The sequence below is a fragment of the Lolium rigidum genome, chromosome 6 (genome assembly GCF_022539505.1).
Source record: "Lolium rigidum isolate FL_2022 chromosome 6, APGP_CSIRO_Lrig_0.1, whole genome shotgun sequence".
Taxonomy (NCBI): domain Eukaryota; kingdom Viridiplantae; phylum Streptophyta; class Magnoliopsida; order Poales; family Poaceae; genus Lolium; species Lolium rigidum.
In genome coordinates, this window is record NC_061513.1 from 171675660 (window position 1) to 171696557 (window position 20898).

The window sequence follows — 20898 nt, forward strand, 5'->3', positions numbered from 1 at the left end:
TAGGTACGTTACGAAAAGAACTGGCCCTGAATTGGCCTTGCGAACAGTCGAGCGGGAGAGACCGAGACGGTTGCATGCACGGCCGTGATCAGGAGAGAGACGCGGGGCTGGGACGAACCAACCGCAGGAATCCGAGCCACGCACGAGTCAGGAAAGGAAGCCTGGTAAAACGCCAGCGGCCAGATAAATAGCTCCGAGCAAGACGGAGCCCCGGACTCCCGGCGCCGCACGTACGCGGCACCACGATCCATCGAGCGCGCGCCACCGCCGGGGGCCCCGGACCTCGCGTCGATCATGGCGTCGCTGCCGCCTCTGCCGCCGGAGATGCGCACGCTGCGGTCGACGCTGAACCAGCGGGGGCTGGGGGACCCGCTGCTGCCGCCGCCCGACTGGGGCGTCCTCCCGGACGCCGGCGCCGGCGCCGCCGAGGACGGGGGACCCCTGCGTCGGGCGGTGGAGGCGGTGCGCGCGGTGGCCAGGGAGATGTGGGCGTTCGCGCGCAAGGATCCCAGGAAGCCCGTCTACGCGGCCAAGGTGGCCATGGCGCTCGCGCTCATCACGCTGCTCGTCTTCCTCCGCGAGCCCACCGACATCGTCAGCCACGCCGTCTGGGCCATCCTCACCGTCGTCGTCGTCTTCGAGTTCAGCATCGGTACGTCCAGTCTCTCTTTTTCTCCTTTTCTTTCTCAACACGATCGGCCAAAGGGTTAATTTGGTTGCGATCCTATTTCGCTATGCCCTAATGCACGGGCGCGCTTCTTTTCGTTGGCTGTACCCTGGTTCGGGGCAAATTTCTGAATGTTTTCATCTGGTTTATCAATTCAGAAGCTGTTGGTGTTTGGCGCAGTGAAGGGGCGTGCAGAATTTCAGAAACGACAGATTAGCAAAACCTTTTGTTTTAAACCACACCAATCAGCAAAGGATTAGCTTGCAAATAGGACTAGGAAACTTCGATTGCTACGACCCTGCCATCGAGTTTGATTATTATTCTCTAGTGGCTGTGACATTGGTTAAGTGCTGAATTTCGCGCTAGCTAGACTCTTCAACACCGAAACTTGATACATGATACTACCATAGTTCATCTTTCGGCGATGGAAGAGGTTTCGTGGTTACTCATAACTGGAGAAGAACAAGATCACTGATATATTAATCCTTTATTAGTAGTGCTTGTTTGTACGTTGGTGCATCATAAGATAGTTGCTCAGTGTTCTATGAATTTGGACAATTTTCATCAAATTGTGAAATGAACAAGTGAGAACCAGTACAACCTAAAATTTATCTAAATGTCATTGTGATTTTTAATCAACATATCTCTAGCATGTGAGGATAAATTCTATCGAGAGGTGCCCTACTCCTACTCGCGATCAAATCTAACGAGTAAATTAATGGCATGTGTAGCAAAACCTAACATCTGTAGGACCCGATTTTTTTTTTTGAAAACACAAAAGCTTGTGTCTCGATGCATTGACAGAAAGAAGTTGATTACAAGCCTAAAGCTAGGCCAACACAACCCAGTGTAGGACCCCGACTCTCATAGGATGAACGAAGAAGGTGCGAAGGGGAGGTCACATCTAGTGGGGCTGGCAAACCTAGGGCACTCCGAATGGAGGTGAGAGAGAGAGAGAGGATTCTGAGAGAAGACAGAGAACGAGATGAGAGGGGTGCGGGGCTAGGTCTAGGGCACAATGGTATTATATTACACTGCGTAATTTTCCGAACAACGGGCATGTCACCTTGTGAGACCCACCCTTATTCGAACAAGGTACGTGTCTACGGTAATCTAAACTCCATCCAAAAAGTCCAAATGAACGTCTCGAGTCGCACCAAGTGGAAATCGAACGACGGAAATTACGTCTTTTGGGAGTGTTGTGGATAAGCGGGCAGTTCGTCGATATTCATGAGGTAGGGAAAATATTGACGTGCCCAACCGCTATTGGTTCTATCGATAGATGTCCAAAGAAAGCCTCGTTTTAGCTAGCCATGTATTAAGAATGATTTTTTTAACGCACCTAGCCTATTCCATCCAGAAATATTCAGAAGAAATATAAGGTGTATTTTGATTTTTCGGTCCTCCAATGCACAACATTGGCTTAATTTGATTTATTTTTTTACTTAATATAAATATAATTTTTGTCAGCAGAAAAAACTTGTTGTTATACCTGATGCCTATTGCACAAGGTATGTGTTGAGAGGTTAAATGGGTTTTGTTTTTGTGACACAGGTGCAACCTTGAGCAAAGGGCTTAACAGGGGACTAGGGACTCTCACCGCAGGAGGGCTTGCTCTAGCAGTTGCTGAATCGGCAAGGCATATTGGCAATTTAGACACTGTGTTTCTGATCATCTGCACCTTCGTTGTCGGTGAGTAGCAAAAAAGTGCTGAAATCCCAAATCATCAGGCAACAATAGTCTGTAATTCCATCGTTTGAACATTAGTTTTATACCTTGTGGTTGCCAGGATTTGGTACAACATTGGTAAAGCAGCACCCCAAGACGAAGCCATACGAGTACGGGCTCCGCGTCTTCCTGCTCACTTTCTGCTACGTCACAGTCTCCGGGTACAACACGGGGAAGTTCACCAGCACGGCCGTGAGCAGGTTCCTGCTGATCGTCATCGGTGCCGCCGTGAGCCTGGCGGTGAACATCGGCATATACCCCATCTGGGCAGGGGAGGATCTGCACCACCTGGTGGCCAAGAACTTTGCCAGAGTAGCAGAATCCTTAGAAGGTAGGTTGAGCATGACCAACATCCAACATTCGAAGGCCAGAACTCTTTGAAGGAATTGCAGTGGATAGATGGGTGGAATAGGATTTGGTTTGTTTCTGAAATGTGAAAACCACTTTGGCTGCAGGATGCGTGGATGGATACCTGACGTGCATGGAGTACGAGAGGGTTCCTTCCAAGATTCTCACGTACCAGGCTTCCGATGATCCTCTGTACAGTGGGTACAGGGCGGCCGTCGAGGCGCAGGCACAAGAGGAAACCCTGGTCTGTTTTTGCACAAGCTTCAGTTCTCTCTAGGATTAGTTTTCTTCCTTGAATGATGATACTAACCAAGTTGTAATGGCAGCTAGGATTTGCTATATGGGAGCCGCCGCACGGACCTTACAAGATGATGAAGTATCCTTGGAAGAACTACACCAAAGTCGGCGGCGCGCTGAGGCACTGCTCCTTCGCCGTCATGGCGTTGCACGGGTGCATCCTGTCGGAGATTCAGGTCCGCGCGTTTGTTTCCATGGCGGTAACATATACTCGTGAATGCTAAGTTACCTAACTGAACCTTTTCTTCAGTCGCCACCGGAGAACAGGAAGGTTTTCAGCGTGGAGCTCCACAACGTGGGCAACGAGGCCGCCAAGGTGCTGCGGGAGCTCGGTCAGCGGGTGAAGACCATGACGAGACTGAGCTCCCCGAACATCCTCGCCGAGGTCCACCACGCCGTCGAGGAGCTGCAGAAGAAGATCGACCAGCGGTCATTCCTGCTCGTCAACACGGAGCGGTGGGGGGAGGCGGTCGCCGCCTGCAAGCAGAACGAGCCTCCGCCGGCGCAAGAGCACGCCGTGGTCATCAACATCGGCGGAGCAGGTGTGCACAAGTCGGACTCGAGCACGTCCCTCGCCCGGCACGCCGTCCTCACCAACGCCGGCGCGGCGGTGCACAAGTCAGACTCGAACACGTCCCTCGCCCGGTTCGACTCGTCGGCGTCGGGGGCGGCCATGGGGTTGGACTTCTCATTGTTCAAGCCGCAGGCGTCCTGGCCCTTCCGTCTGCCGCCGATGCACCCGGGCCTGCCGTTCGAGGACGCGGAGGCGAGGACGTACGAGAGCGCGAGCGCGCTGTCGCTGGCCACGTTCGCCTCGCTCCTCATCGAGTTTGTGGCGCGGCTCCGGAACCTCGTCGACGCGTTCGAGGAGCTCAGCGACAAGGCCGGCTTCAAGGATCCCGTGGAGGAGCCCTCTGCCGCCGGCCGGGAGGAGAGTGGTGGTGCTTTTGTAGACAGGATACGGAGGCTTTTTAGACTGAAGAGATGATGCGGATGGCAAGAGATTAAACACTAATTAACCCGGTTTTGCTTGCGGTTGATGGGTACCACGACAAGATGGCTGGCTCACAATGTAGGAGATGCTGACATCTGAGTTACCATGTAAATACTAAATGCAGAGATGGGAATCAAAAAATGTATGATGCCTTTTCATGTATTGAAGTGAAACATGGTGAAAGGAATTATAGTATATACTCTATAAAGGATAACAGGGAAGTTGGAGTTGCTGTAGAGTGATGACAATGGGCAACCTCAACGACGGCCCTCGCTTTGTTGGCGTGTGTGGCTTATGTGGGTAGCCAACATGGTTGTGTGTATACCTGGGCATGTGTCGGGCCGGGCCGGGCCTCAGGCTGGCCCGAGGTAAGCCCGACGCAAAAAAATCGGCCCAAGCCCGGCCCGGCCCGACCAAATACCCACCAAGCCCGTCGGGCCACGGGCTGGGCCGTACTGTGTTTTTGGGCTACCCAGGCCCGGCCCGGCCCGGCAGTCGGGCCAACATTTCTTGGCCCAAGCCCGAGTTTTTTGGGCCGGGCTTCGGGCCAGGCCTCAGGCCGGGCTGCCCATGGCCAGGTCTGGTTGTGTGTGCCCTTGAGACAACCGTGTTCCACAACGGTCGGCGAGAGTGGTTGTACCGGCTTTTAGATTGGTTTTTCGTTATTGTACTGACGCACTCTGTATTTCTTCTTTATTAATAAAAATAACAAGTATTTTGCCTCGTTTCAAAAATATAAAGGACAACGGCAGTGGTTGTGTTTTGGCAATATGAATCTATTAAAAAAATACATAAAAAGACAAATTTTAAAAATGTCAACAAAAATCGAATTTTATTTTCACTTGTACATCAGGATATTGCACAAGTTTTCGAGAAAAAGTACATTTTTGTAAAAATGACAAAAAAATGTCCTGTAACCAGTCATATTAGAGCATCAACATTTGTCTTTTTTACACTGGACACAAAAGAAATCAGAAAACATATGTGCACACATGGAATATCTTAATGTAGATGATATATTTCATTTCAGAATTTTTTGACATTTTAAAATGTGTTTTCAAGCTGAATTGGATTTCCCACAACATCACTCTTTGTCGAGGCCTCAAGGGTGAGGTATATAGGCCGTGGAAACTACATACTCCATGCTTCAATCACATATTGAATTATCAGGTCACTAGGTATTCCCAGCTACTGCTTCGCCCCTTTCCCCTTCTTCTACAGTACATCAGATAGGCGAAAGGGAGGCGACAAGTTTTCCTCTTTCCGCCGCCGGCCAGACCGTCGGTTCCCTCTCTCTCCGCCGGCCGCTTCGGCGGCGGGAGAGCGGGGGAACCTCGGCTCTGTGGTTCCGGTGTGTAGATAGTAGGAGTAGTCTTCGGTCCGGCGGCGCTGTGGTGGCGGAGGTGTTGCCGGGGAGAATAAGGGTGCCTCAGCTCATTCGCCATGACGACTGTGTTCGTGGTGCTGTCGTCCGTAAGCTGATGGTGGTTGGTGTTCCCGTTCGTGGTTGTCGAGGCGGTGGCGGCGACCACGACATGGGATTTTGTTCCCCTGCCTCGACCTTGCCTCAGCGACGCTCGCTCCGGCGTCCCTGCGAGGCTAGTGGGAAGATGTACAGGAGTCTGCGGAGGATGGGCGTTCTGGAGCTTGGTCAGCGGCAAGCGGCAGGCGGATCCGTTCGTCTTCCTCGACGGCGTCGAGCGGAGGATTCGGATTCGGGATTCGTGGAGCTCGGGGATGTTCCCCGGCCGATGCGCCACAACCGCCACGGTTTCGCTCTTTGGGGCGGACCTCATTTTCGGCTCGTAAAGCATCAGCGCGATGGAGCTCCTTTGGATCTTCGGCTGTTCCTGCGGCCTGCGTTCCGGCGTTGGCGGAGAGCAGCGGCGGGCGATCTGGAAGTTGGTTGCAGAAGCCTCCAGGGTGTTTTCTGTTTTTTCTCTTTTCTGCGAGGTCTTTTCTGCAAAGTTCTTGGACACCTGTTCTTCCTAGGTCTTTCTAGGGTGTTCTGCGTGTGTGTGTTGTTCTTGTACTGTTGACTTTGAACATGCAGTTACTTTCTCAAAAAAAAAAAAATTATCAGGTCACTTAGGCATTCTTTTTACAGCTGAATAATCCATCCATTTCTTCTTGCATATGTACAGCTGAAAAGATGGCTGACGCCTGACGATGTAGGAGATGCTGATATATAAGTTACCATGTAAACAGAGATATGTGAATCAAAGAATTTAAGATGATTTTTCATGCAGTGAAGCGAAACAGGGTAAAAGGAATTATAATTACCATATATATATACTCTAATGGATAGCTGCACTATAAGGCCAAGGTTCTACAGTCTCGTGGAACTACATTACATACAGCCTTCAATATATACGTCATTCAGGCATTCTTTGGCTGGATAATACATACATTCTTCTTGCGTATATACAATGCGGTACATGCCAAACAAATAGTACAACATACAGCTGGATTTAAGGTCAGTGACTCATGAGATAAGACACATAATAGCAGTTACCGGGCAGCTCTACTGGTATTATCTATTTCACTTAACCATGTTCATTGTGTGACGCTCGTCAGAGGAAGAAGGGAAAGCCCTTCTGTGATTGTGGCTTGGTGCAATCTGAATTAGCCCATCCAATCTGCCTCCGTTCATTGTCATACACAACTAACTTGCCGCGCAGAGAAACATCTACATGTAAAACCAGGAAATGATGATGGTAATTTTGATAAAATTATCCTTTTGATGATTATTACTGGCTGGAGAACAACAGAAGAAAACCATGAATACCTCCGACTATTATTGTTGACCCATGATCTATCTCTGTTCCATTTAGCAGCCCCAGACAAACGTTGCCCTTATCCTGGAATAAGTCCAGCAAGAAAACAACATAAATAAGTATTTTCAGCATTGAACTCGTGTTATAGATGTGGATAGATGTTAAAGACATAACAGAAATTTATAAAAATACATCAAGACTTACACTCAAGATTAAGTAATCGTCAGGAAGAATGGTGAATGTTTTGGGCAGAACAAACCATCTTCTCCCAAAGTGAAGGTTTAAGGGCTTGAAGAACTGTTTGACATCTCCCAAATGCCTGCAAATTCTAAGATGGTTAGGAAAAAGGCAAGTTGTTTCTTCTACGGTGTTTTTCCTGTCGAACTTCCCCTCCTAGTAGAGGTGATCTATTACAGTTCCAGCATATTACCTTACGGAAGAATCAGCTTTCCAGCATAGAGGTAATGTCGTATCTGACTCATCTTGGACAAAACTCGGGGAGTCATTTTTAATCTGTGAAGTTAGAACAGAAGTTAGTAAATTAGATTGGATAGATTGACCCAAATGCAAAATTAATAACAACACTCACAGCAGCAACAATGTTTTTATATATTTCATCTGGAAGGTATGTATATGAGCTTCCGCTATCAAAAATCACTTGAACCGAGTTTCCTGCTTGCCCGTGCAAACTGAGCTGCTGATCTCCATAATTCACGTTATGGGCTTTTGTGTGGTACAAGTTACTGGCAACATTAAAGAAAATCATCGAGAAAAGTTAGGGAATGTTAGCAACAAAAGCAAATATAATTCTTCTTTAATTTAGAAGCCAAAAGAGAAAGGGATGATAAATATGGCAACGTATGCAAGTAAACTTAATTAAAGACAGGATGTGACTTACTCTAAACCACCTCGAATAGGAGCCCATGTCAATCCCCATCTGGGTACATATTCATCACCCAGAAACATGTACCCACCACCACTTGCCTCTCTGGTGATACAATGGCCAAAAACGTTGGAAATAATTCCTTTGCTGGCCAGCTGACTAGGAAGGCTTATTGCTGCACTGCTAAGACCAAGAATCCCATCAGTCTTGGCTGGTGAAGACAGAAGTTGGCCTTGCTGATCATATGCACACCTATTTGGTAGACAAAAGTCAGTTAGTAACTGGGTGATTTAAATCAATCTAACATATCATGCATGTGCAGCAGGACATCTCTTCAAAGGTTTGACCGTACCCAAATACATAGTCTAGTTTTTCTCTTCCACCGTCTGTAGTGATCAGATGCATATCATCCTTTGCAAGGACACCCATAGAGGAGCTCCTATCAGCATATTCAATCTCATAGTCACATTGCTTGCACGTCTCACAGTAGTTCTGGTCGCCTTGCAACTCTTGACATAAAGAATCCCTGGGAGGGACTATCTTTTCTTTTGTTGGCTTATATAAAGGATGAGGTCCCTGCAGTTGCAGTACAAATTCGTTTGAGCGCAATTCAATAAACTTGGAAAGAATAGTGAGCCTAATAACATAATGATACACAGAGACATCCATATTTGTTGGAAATAGAAATATTTGCTTACTTTGGCACAGTTTGTGCAGGGTGCATCACACTGGATCCACGTCAAATCGCTTCCAGTATCAACGTCGAGAAAATAAGGTCTTGGCGGGTTCCCAACAAAGATAGATGTGTAATACTGCCTGCAGTTGGTGCAGGATAATGTATTAGCCTTAACAGGCCAAACATGACATATTGCTAGAGATATTAGTAAATACTAGTAGCCATCTTTCTATGGATACAGAATATTCAATCGGAATAAAGAGTTCAATCTACGAAAGATGCTAGCCCGAACTAAGGATGAACGATACTCGGACCTGAATAACTGTCCACACGAAAAATTGCAATTTTTCCATATAACTGAACTTTCAGCTTAGATACGTATAGTCTCATCAGGTTCCAGGACTGAAATGATGTAACTGGACTAAAGACAAACTTGTAAACCTGTTTTTAGGCATAACTAAATCCAAACCTTCATTTTTAGGACCAAACTGAACCCAATTTCTTCATATAAGCATTATTAAGATGGATCTAAATTCTAAAAGAAGGCTTAGCCTATCTCTTCCCCAAACTAGATCCATAGAACATACAGTAGATCATGAAATGCATCCTCCTTACCCCAAAGGAAAGGTGAGTAGCAGAAACATTTTCCCCTTGAATCATAACGCGGAGGAGCAATATCTAGGCACGAATTAAACCGAATTCCTGAAGAATCGAACTAGCACGCACCCGTCGGGGAACACATTGCCCTTGATCGGGAGCAGAACCGTGGAGTTGGTCCCGGCCGAAGCCGCCCCCTCGGCCTGCAGCTTCTTGGTGACCTTCCTGCCGCCTCCGTCGTCGACCCTCTTGGCGGCGAGCTTGATGTCCCCGAACTCCCGCAGCGCGCGGCCCTGGCGCGCCTTGGGGTAGAGCGGGAGCAGGAAGGACTTGGTCTCGTTCCGCTCCCTCTGCGCCTCCTCCTCCTCCATCCCGAGGAACTGCACGGCCACGTCCGAGTAGATGCAGTAGTAGGCGGCGAGCGCGAGCGCGCCCAGCACGAGGAGCATCGCGGCCGCCCGCCGCGGCGAGACCGCCCGCCTGGAGCGCCTGGAGTCCGCGCTCGCCGGTCCCCGGTGCGGGGGCAGAGCGCCCGGGGGGTCGTCGGTGTAGGTGTAGGCGGTGATGGTCTTGCCCTTGGAGGGCTGGTCGTGTGGAGGGAGGGTGATGACGACCACGCCGTGGACCTGCGGTGGAGGTGGGGGTGGGGGTGGAGGTGGACGCGGCGGCATCTTCGGTCGAGATCCCGGCGGCGCTCCGGCGGCGGTGGGGGTCAGAGGCGGCGTGGAGGGCAAGACATCGGAGGCGAGTGAGGAGGAGGACACCGGGTTGGGAAGGGGGATGGTTTTGGACTCCGAGCTCGGGAGACTCTGATTGGATTTGACTCTTGACTTTTCAGACAGGACGATATACTAGTAATTGGAAATTTCATAATTCTTCGAGTCTGAATAATCATGGTTGTTAACATTAGCGACGCGGATTGGCTTAGGTATGAAAGTTTTTGTTACTAGTTTGAATAATCGCAGATGACATGTGCATTATTGGCAGCGAGAATGTGGCAGTGGGACTACTCCCTCCGTTCGGATTAAATGGACGCGAGTGAGTATCGTTTTAGGCTAGCATCCTAACACGGTACGGATTGCGTCGATTAAAAACGTCCAGAGGTAGTAGATACCATGTCCACGCGGGCGTGTTTGGATGCTTTCATGATTTTTTCTGCTCTCGTCTCATATACGGACTATATAACTGAAAGCTTTTTTTCCCTTCTTTTTTTTTTGAACAGGAAAGGTCCCGAAGGACCTAGGCCTTCATTGCTTGTGTGGTGGAGTACATTTTATAGAAAGACATGAAGAAAACAAGCAAATTACAACCTGGCCCTTACAAATTACATTGAGGACCCTAGAATAAAACACAGAAACGCGATCAGGTCCAGCTCCTTCTTCACCGCGACGAAGCTCGCCAGAGTCAACCTCTACGCCGCCGGGGACGGTACCACTTGGGACGCAGAGGCGGGAGCTAACTCCGACGAAACTGGAGAGCCTCCGAGTCGGCATGAACGCTTGCCGGAGGTTGTTGTTGCCTTGAGGACGGCCTGTCGCCGTCACACGAGGAAGGAGGGGCCGCCCTTCGGCCGTGGAGTACGGCGACAGTGGCGCCGTGGTAATCCTCCGATGGAGGGGCTGCCTTCCAGCCATAGGATACGGCGACAGCGGCGCCGTGAAGAGCCTCCGAGTAGAAGCCGACGAGCTTCCCTGCTGCGGATGCGGTAGCCAGCGACGAGCAGGTGGCCAACCCTCTTCTCTCTCACCACCATGATGAACAGAGAGGAGGAGGCCACCGCGGCATCGCCAGTTACCAGATCCGTGAGAGACGGCTTTATTTACGGAGATCCTCATCTCCTCCCGCCGCCACACCTCTGGCCCCGACCGCCGGAGCTCCATGAGGACGAGGAAGACGACGCGGCGCCAGATCCAGCCGATGGGATCCGTCACCTCTCTCCCGGCATACACGCCAAACGCCACTAGGGATCATAACCTAATCCTAGTACTACTGCTATGTACTCCGGCGCCATCTCCTCTCCAACTCCGACCGGCTAGCCCGGCGGAGAGGGAGGAGGAGCGGCCCGGTGAGAGCGAAGGTGGGCTCAGGTACTGTAGCGAGCTGAGAGGGGGGAGAGGGGGAAATGAGAGCCAACTCCGCTCCTTTTTTCCCTTCTAAATGAAAGCTTATTCGTGTATACTTTTTTTTGGTTGCCTGAGCTTTAGCTTTGGTCCCTTTTTAATCTATAATGTTTGGTTGTTTATCGTTTGCGTATTCAGTTAAATCCTTGTCGTTCGATTACATACACATGAATCGTTTCTCATCTCCCAACCTACTGTATAGCAACGCTAATACCATGGTCGATCAACTCCTTATAGTGCGCAGTGGCACTCGCGACATCGCCCTGCTTCTCTTAGAGCAAGTCGTCATGACGGGTCGTTGCCTCGCAATTCTCGAGCAACAAGCGCCAGCGTGAGTCCTTGGGCCTCGCTCTATTGCTCCGTGAACTTGGCGTGCTTCTGCTCAACGAGACGACATATAGCCTTGTCTCTTCCCTGGTGTATGGAACCAAGTGCAAGTGCATCGTCGGAGGTAACGTCGGAGAGTTTTCTCCTCCGAGACGATGTAGAAATAAGAGTCCCGACAATCGAACTCTACCGCATGTTGTCGTGCCCACTCTAGTCCGAACCTCAGCTCCGGTATAGAACACTATCAAGAGCTACAATATTTTGGACATCAACCAACAAACCACTAGACATGCATCCAATATTTGGAAAAATACCACTAATTAGATTCATAAAATCCAGGTAGCAGCAGTGTGGTGACCCAGCGTACCACTGCATGGTGTAGTACACAAGTCGTTGACATAACACAAGTGAAACACCGTTCCACTCATATTACATCTCTTAGAGTGGTACAACAGAAACATATGTGAGTCCAAGGTATGTATATAGAAGTACACACGAGCTATTTACATAAGATCAACACAACCTCCTACTTTACAGTGAGGTAAAACTTCAAATAAAGCTCCAGAAGAATGACTCGTAGTCTATCTTATTGCTAACTCAAGTTCAAGAGCTACTTGGCTTGCTATAGAAATCTAGCTACTTAGGTGCTAGGATTAGAGAAAGATTCCCTTCTATTACTAGTCTAAGTTTCCACTCTAGCTGATGCAGAAGTTGACTCCATTGACTTCTTTGATTGGATTCTTCATCTTGTTACAATTGACTCCTTTGTCTTCGAGTTCCACGGTAGTTTCTCCTTCGGTGCCTTGATCTAAGAAGGGGGTTCAAATGGGAGGGAATGAGTATGAGCGTACTCAGCAAGTTCATATTAGGAAATAGGTGTATCATGCACTAGCTACGGCCATAGACCAGAAAGTCATAGGCCAATGCAAGTTTTCATAAACATTTCTTCAAAAGGTTTATTTTATTCTGAAAACTATGCCCGTCAGTCTTCACAGGTTGACCAGAACTTCGTGGAGTTCCTTTCCTGCCGCGTTCGCTGACATAGGCATTTCGGGTAGGATTCTACTGGTTGACAGCAATAGAAGACGCAAAAGAGATAGTACGAACTTGCGACGCGTGCCAAAGATTTGCCGCAAAACCGCACTCTCCGGCGGCAGAACTAATGCCAATACCATTGTCGTGGCCCTTCGCCCAATGGGGACTCGATATGGTGGGCAAATTGCACAAAGCTTCGCCAGGAGGATATGAGTACCTGTTGGTGGCTGTCGACAAATTCACCAAGTGGATAGAAGCAAAGCCGATAAATTCACCAGATGCAGCATCAGCAATAAAGTTCGTGAAGGGCATAGTTTTTCTATTTGGAGTACCTCACAAAGCATCGTCACGTACAACGGCAAGCAACTTTACATCGAAGGAGTTCAAGGCGTATCGTGCGGAGGTAGGCATCAAATTGCACTTCGCGTCGGCTTGCACATCCTCAAACCAATGGTCAAGTCGAGAAAGCCAATGGTGTCATCTCGCAATGGCATCAAGAAACGCTTGTTAGGGCCACCGGAAAAAGCTCGACATACCCGGCCGAAGAATTACCAAGTGTGTTATGGAGCATCCGAACAACACCAAATACAGCAACACAGGAGACCCCGTTCTTCCCGGTCCATGGAGCAGAGGCAGATCGCCGATAGAAATAGAGCACGACTCCCAGAGTCACAGAGTACAACGAAGAAGTTTCCAGGAAAGCATTGGAAGACGACGTCGACGCACTTGACGAAGCTCGAGATGAAGTACTATCACGAGTCACCAAATACCAGCAAGACCTGAAGAACTACCACAGTCGACGATTGCGGCCGAGATCTTTCCAGGTCGGCGATTTGGTCCTACGGCTCAACCAGCAAAGTACGAGAAGCTCGAGTCACCATGGTTGGGACCTTACGTCGTCACGGAAGTCATCGACGGAGGAGCGTACAGGATCAAGGACAAGAAGACAGGGGTTCCCGAGAAAACCCCCTGGAACGTGGCACAGCTCAGGCGGTTCTACGCCTAGAGTCGAAATATAGTCCTACTTTGTAAAAATACAATGTACTGAAACGCCCGCGAGTTTTCAGACGCACTCTTTTCCTTTTCGGGGCACCGAGTGGGGCCGGAAAGGTTTTTAATGAGGCGGGCTCGCGGTGCTACAATATAATAAAGATAGTGGAGATATACTTCTTATTCTTCGACACGCTCGGGGGCTCGACGCCTTCAAATCTCAAAATACGAACAATATAGACAAACTAGACTTACCGAAATATTTCGCCTTGGTACATTAATACCTCGCCAAATATAAAAATCGGAAGCTAACAATTATAAATATAGTATTGCTTTGGTCCAAGAACCTCGCAACAAAAATATAGAACTCCGACACTAAGATACTCGAGGGCTGGTAATCCATCAATGAAAAAACAAGGATGTCTTATTACAACAGAAGGAAAAATCTTCGAGATGGAAAAAACAGTACAAACTCTAGCCAGAAGGCTAGGGGGCTCCAACAATATAGAGCACTTTGCAATATACAACAAATTTCTTCGGAAATAAAAAAAAATCAAAAAAGATAGAGACACAAGGTTTTTTGCAATATGGTACAAATTAGTCAAAGCCTAAAATACTATCTATGGACAAGCCTCTGGTTGTTTTATGTTCAGCATAGGACCCCTTGACGAAGAATTCTGAGTCCATCCGAAGAAGCTCATCTATCATCGACTCGGCCACAGGAGCTACCATCTCATCGGTTGTGTCAATATCATTTTTCCGCCGCGATTTCTTGGCCAGGCAATCATTAACAATCTTCGTCGGGTCTAATTTTGGATGACAAATATTTATCATAATCATGGCGAACCTTGCTCCAGCAGTCAATTGAGCTCGCACAAAATTATGAATACGGGGAGCATCTCTGAATATCTCCAGCAATTCAGGAAGAGTTTTGGGAACCTCATTTCGCGGAAACAAAGTCTTGTAAACAAGGGTTCATGTTGTCGTGCAAAAATTGAGAATTTCGCGCACTTGGCAAGCACGATCTTGGAACCTGACAATCTGCTGGGTTCGTTCAGGGGTGGCCCAGAACAAACAGCCATGGTTAAGGGAAAGATTGACAAGAAGATTCGTTCTCTCGTTTACTCTTCGATCTTCGGTGGCAGCATCAAGAACCGAGCCTATTCAGCGACAAGGCAAGAAATTTGAAGGAGGGCACAGCAAAATAAAAAGGAGGCATTGTGAGGTTGGAAAAACGTACCTAACATATCTGTGCTAGCTTCCAACATTAGCTCGAGCATGCTATTTTCTCGGGTAGTGGCTCCCTCTGCTTCCAATACAGCAATATCCTTGGCAGCCATAGCCTCTTTGGCTTGTTGGAGAGCAAGTTTTTCTTGTTCAGACGCTTTTCAAGATTGTTCCATCATTGCCAGAGTTTGTTTCTTCATAGATTGAAGTTGTTGTCGAAGTTCTTGCAAATCTTCCGATAAATGTTTGCTTGAAGAACCTTCGGGGGGATTATCATCGACTAGTATTTTCTTCGAGAAGGAAGACGCAGGTGAAGCATCGGCAGAGCAAGGGTTGGTCGAATAATTATCAAATATTAACTGGAAAAGAAAGTCCCAGGATCAATGATAGTACCAAGAGGAATTTCATTGATTTTTAGAAAGTTTACACGGACATTAGAAAAGAAGTTCTCCAAAAGGGACTAACAGGGTAATTATCGCCAAGGCTAAAATGGCGACAACAGCAAAGGAAATAGAAAAAGCAAAGGAAAGAAAAAGCAAAGGCATTCAACTAGACCTCCGGCCTTGATGAGCTAGGAGTTGAAGACGGCTTGATCCCGAGATAGGCCAGGATTTTCTTCGTGTTGGGCTTGGCTGCCTTGATCAACGACTTCCATCTTGATTGTTCTATCTGCTCGGTGTCGCCTACCTTCATCCAGTCAACAGTTTGTTGACTGTCAGCGACCAAGTCCACAGTGTTCTCAACAGCAACCTTCATGTTCTCCTGACGCATCTTCAGTCCAAGATCCTCTGGTGGATTGAAGCCCTTTGCAAGGGCAAGGAAAGTCTTAGGTTCCTCTTTCTTGGGGAAGAAGTAGGGGAACAACTTCGACAATCCCGCGTCAGCATTCACCATGCCTTCGCGAATTTCTTGGCCATGAAATTCCAGATAAGACAGTGCGTCAAGCAGATGATCGTTGGTGGGATTCTCAAGGTCAAAATCTTGGCTTGTTTGACCTGCCATAAAAATTATATGTTAGTTGACAGCAAGTAAAAACAAAAGAAAGCAAGTCTTAAGAAAAATAGAAGGGATCAACAAAGTTACCGAGGAAGCGACGATTTTGCGTGTTCAAGCGCTTGAGGATTCCCTTTTCACGGGCGTCCTGTGCGGCTTTGTGCTTGTTTAAAGCAGTTTCAGCATCATCAAGTTTTTTCTGCAGTTCTTCGACACTAGCAGCTTTTGCTTTGGCCTCATCAGCCTCTACTTTTGCTTGGCTAGCATCAAGTTCAGCTTTTTTGCGAGCCGTTTCACTTTGCTCCAATTTCTGAGCAAGAGTGTCGGCAAGCTTGTTGGCCTCTGCAAGTTTTTCTGCCAAAATAGAAAAGAACAGTCAAAATTGCGACAAGAATAGGAGCAAGAAGATTAGAAACAATGACAGCAAAAAAGTTGTTACCTTCAGTCCTGCTGGCATATTCACGGTACACAATGAATTGGGATCCAATGCGAATAAGCTCTTTGATCATGGGCTGTCAAAAAAGAGCAGAGAAAGAAAATATCGGTGCGAGAAAAATATGAAGGCACAAAAAGAAGTAAACAGAGGAAATATGGATACTAGCAGGAAAGTCAAAAACTTACATCATCTAAGAGCGAATGAGAAGAGCTACCCAATTGAAGGGCAGGCTCAATGATCGTTTCAACCCTTGTCCTTTTTGGTGAAGGAGCAAGGGGGCTTGAAGGAGGAGTGGTGGTGACGACGTTTTGTTGAGGAGGCGAGGATTCTTCTCCTTCAACTAGCGTCTCCGAAACAAGTAAAGTATGTGACGCGCTCGTCCGAGGAGGCACGTCACGAGTTGGTACTTCTTCCTCATCATCACTACGATTAAAGATCGACAGCATAAAAAGCAAGATGAAACAAAAAACTTCGACTACAAGTAATAAGGGGAAATCAAGATGACTTACGAGCTGACGAGGGATGCGAGATATGGATCATAAGTTGCCTTCTGATGCGAAGGATCAACTTCTTCGGCTTGGGAAGTGCCGGAATCTTCGACGTCATTCCTCTTCCTTTTGCCTTTTGGAGAAACAGCGGGAGGAGGAGATTGTGCCGACGCAGTGCCTTCGGAAGATCCCGCAGATTTTCGAGAATCCACGGGTTCATTCACAAAAGACGGGGCTTCTTGATTGTCATCAGTGACAATGGCCCTTTCTTCGACTTCTCCACCTTCAGGAAGAGGAGGAAGCGAGACAAGGTCTGGATGATTCTGTGCAAAATAAAACAGGGAAAGATGTCAGAAAAGAAGTTACAAAAAAGATAGCAAAGCAATAACAAGACAATAGACAAAGATTACCTTGGGAAGTGGATTGGCGGCACTAAATGGTGTCACACGGCAAGAAGAAGGGACATCATCTTTTTTGCTGAGAGATGAAATTTTTCGGACAAGTCTTTCTAAATCCTTGACCTCCAAATTCACCGACAGCCGATCTACGTCCTTGTTGCCGGCATATTTCCAGAGAGGATATTTGCGGGCCTGAAGCGGCTGCACTCTAGTCCTAAGAAAGTATGCAGTGATTTGGATACCTGATAACTCTTTTCCGCGAGTATTTTGCAACTCGTGGATACGAGCCATCAAGGTTTCTGTCGACGCCCTTTCTTCTTCGGTGGCCTCCGCGTCCCAGGAGCGGCGGCGAAAGATTTTTTCGGCGCCATCAAAAGGAGGGATGTTGTCCTCCGCACATCCATGGTTCTCCTCCTGAATGTACAACCACTTCTTGCGCCATCCTTGAACTGAGTCAGGAAGTTTGACGTCGAAGTAGTCGACAGTAGGCCGAACAGAAATTACAACGCCGCCTATATTATAGGCGACATTGGGTGAGCCATTACGGAGGCAGAAGAAAATGCGCTTCCATAGCGCCCAGTTAGGCTGGACGCCAAGGAAGGCCTCGCAAAGAGTGATGAAAATGGAGATGTGAAGAATGGAGTTTGGTGTGAGGTGGTGGAGTTGCAGACCGTAGATAAAAAGAAGTCCACGGAGAAAAGGATGAATGGGGGCGGACAGACCGCGGATGAGGTGATCGACAAAACTTACCCGGTACCCCATTGGAGGGGTTGGGTAGCTCTCTTCACTAGGGGAAGCACAATGCCTTGGGTTTCTTGTTGATCCCCAGCTTCTTCAGCATGTTGATGTCTTGAGTGGAAATTTTCGATCTTTCCCACTCCGCCGCCCCAAGATCCGCGGCGGCCATGGAGGATTCCGGCGTGTTGTGCCTTGTCAATCGACGCGGTGGCATCAACAATGGCGCAGGGTTTTGTTATCACCAGATTTTGGCCAAATCAGGAGGTAGGCCGCGATCAAGATGGGCTTGGAAGATTACACGTGGAAGATCTCTGAAGCGGCCTTGTTTGGGGAGTTTGGGCTATATTGCCCATGTATCTTTAATTACCATAGATTGTATTTAGATTAAAAGTTATAGTTTATCTCGTGCACGGTTTAGTGCACGCCCACATTAGAAAGTCCGCCGGACTATAAATATGTACCTAGGGTTTATGGAATAAACAACAACTCACGTTCAACCCCAAAACAAACCAATCTCGGCGCATCGCCAACTCCTTCGTCTCGAGGGTTTCTATCGGGTAGCGACATGCTGCCTAGATCGCATCTTGCGATCTAGGCAGCACAAGCCCCACGTTGTTCATGCGTTGCTCGTACCGAAGCGCTTTTGATGGCGAGCAACGTAGTTATCATTAGATGTGTTAGGGTTAGCATTGTTCTTCGTTTAAGCATGCTTACGTAGTGCAACCCTTGCATATCTAGCCGCCCTCACGCCTATCTTAGGCGTGGGGCGGCACCCCGCTTGATCATTATTTAGTAGATCTGATCCGTTACGATTGCTCCTTGTTCTACAAGGATTAGTTTAATATCCGCAATAGTTAGGCCTTACAAAGGGGGAGGATCCAGTGGCACGTAGGGTGGCGTTCGCAAGTCCTAAACGGGATGTTCCGAGGATCAACTTCATGTTGGTTTTTTGGCCTTGTTTAGGATCGGCTTACGAGCACCGTGCGTGGCCGCGAGGCCCAACCTGGAGTAGGATGATCCGATTATGCGGTGAAAACCCTAAATCGTCGTAGATCTCATTAGCTTCATCTTGATCAAGCAGGACCACCAAGTATTCGTGCACCCCGTACGAATCATGGGTGGATCGGCTCTTTGAGCCGATCCACAGGATAACCTGAGAGCCGATCGAGGCTCGTATTTAATGTTTACATGTGTGCCCTGCAGGAAACTAAGCGAGGCATCATGATGGCGTGTATTTCACATGTTCGTTGGGCAACCCCAAGAGGAAGGTATGATGCGCACAGCAGCAAGTTTTCCCTCAGAAAGAAACCAAGGTTTATCGAACCAGGAGGAGCCAAGAAGCACGTTGAAGGTTGATTGCGGCGAGATGTAGTGCGGCGCAACACCAGGGATTCCGGCGCCAACGTGGAACCTGCACAACACAACCAAAGTACTTTGCCCCAACGAAACAGTGAGGTTGTCAATCTCACCGGCTTGCTGTAACAAAGGATTAACCGTATTGTGTGGAAGATGATTGTTTGCAGAGAAAACAAGTAAAAACAAGTATTGCAGTAGATTGTATTTCAAGTAAAGAGAATTGGACCGGGGTCCACAGTTCACTAGAGGTGTCTCTCCCATAAGACGAACAGCATGTTGGGTGAACAAATTACAGTTGGGCAATTGACAAATAAAGAGAGCATGACAATGCACATACATATCATGATGAGTATAGTGAGATTTAATTGGGCATTACGACAAAGTACATAGACCGCCATCCAACCGCATCTATGCCTAAAAAGTCCACCTTCAGAGTTATCATCCGAACCCCTTCCAGTATTAAGTTGCAAAGCAACGGACAATTGCATTAAGTATGGTGCGTAATGTAATCAACAACTACATCCTTAGACATAGCATCAATGTTTTATCCCTAGTGGCAACAAGCACAACACAACCTTAGAACTTTCTCATCATCGTCCTGGTGTCAATGCAGCATGAACCCACTATCGAGCATAAGTACTCCCTCTTGGAGTTAAAAGCATCTACTTGGCCGGAGCATCTACTAATAACGGAGAGCATGCAAGATCATAAACAACACATAAGCATAACTTTGATAATCAACATAACAAGTATTCTCTATTCATCGGATCCCAACAAACGCAACATATAGAATTACATATAGATGATCTTGATCATGATAGGCAGCTCACAAGATCCGACAATGATAGCACAATGGGGAGAAGACAACCATCTAGCTACCGCTATGGACCCATAGTCCAGGGGTAGACTACTCACTCATCACTCCGGAGGCGACCATGGCGGTGTAGAGTCCTCCGGGAGATGATTCCCCTCTCCGGCAGGGTGCCGGAGGCGATCTCCAGGATCCCCCGAGATGGGATCGGCGGTGGCGGCGTCTCTGGAAGGTTTTCCGTATCGTGGTTCTCGGTACTGGGGGTTTCGTCACGGAGGCTTTAAGTAGGCGGAAGGGCAAGTCAAGAGGCGGCACGGGGGCCCGCACCATAGGCCGGCGCGGCCGGGGGTGGGGCCGCGCCGCCCTAGGGTTTGGCCACCCCGTGGCCCCTCTTCGTCTCGTCTTCGGTCTTCCGGAAGCTTCGTGTAAAAATAGGCCTCCGGGCTTTTATTTCGTCCAATTCCGAGAATATTTCTTTACTAGGATTTCTGAAACCAAAAACAGCAGAAAACAGGAACTGGCACTTCGGCATCTTGTTAATAGGTTAGTTCCAGAAAACGCACGAATATGACATAAAGTGTGCATAAAACATGTAGATAACATCAATAATGTGGCATGGAACACAAGAAATTATCGATACGTTGGAGACGTATCAACATCCCCAAGCTTAGTTCTGCTCGTCCCGAGCAGGTAAAACGATAACAAAGATAATTTCTGGAGTGACATGCCATCATAATCTTGATCATACTATTTGTAAAGCATATGTAAAGAGTGCAGCGATCAAAACAATGTGTATGACATGAGTAAACAAGTGAATCATAAAGCAAAGACTTTTCGTGAATAGCACTTCAAGACAAGCATCAATAAGTCTTGCATAAGAGTTAACTCATAAAGCAATAATTCAAAGTAAAGGTATTGAAGCAACACAAAAGAAGATTAAGTTTCAGCGGTTGCTTTCAACTTGTAACATGTATATCTCATGGATATTGTCAACATAGAGTAATATAATAAG

General features: G+C 47.8%; 2 protein-coding genes across 2 annotated transcripts; one reads left to right on the forward strand and one right to left on the reverse strand.

The window, feature by feature from the left end:
* Nucleotides 1–294: 294 nt before the first annotated feature.
* LOC124663555 (aluminum-activated malate transporter 9-like) lies at nucleotides 295–12542 on the forward strand (the record flags this gene model as incomplete). Its single annotated transcript, XM_047201243.1, has 7 exons — nucleotides 295–652; nucleotides 2222–2359; nucleotides 2457–2726; nucleotides 2851–2987; nucleotides 3070–3216; nucleotides 3291–3963; nucleotides 12511–12542. Coding segments are annotated over exons 1-7 (1755 nt in total), but the record flags the coding sequence as incomplete, so codon positions are not given.
* On the reverse strand, nucleotides 6299–9653 carry LOC124659991 (aspartyl protease APCB1-like). The gene is made up of 9 exons (XM_047197791.1): nucleotides 9097–9653; nucleotides 8393–8510; nucleotides 8047–8270; nucleotides 7710–7946; nucleotides 7401–7554; nucleotides 7242–7324; nucleotides 7016–7130; nucleotides 6823–6895; nucleotides 6299–6723 (listed from the first exon to the last, which is right to left on the reverse strand). The coding sequence occupies exons 1-9, from the start codon at nucleotides 9636–9638 to the stop codon at nucleotides 6608–6610; spliced, it is 1662 nt and encodes a 553-aa protein (XP_047053747.1). The 5' UTR covers nucleotides 9639–9653; the 3' UTR covers nucleotides 6299–6607.
* Nucleotides 12543–20898: the final 8356 nt, after the last annotated feature.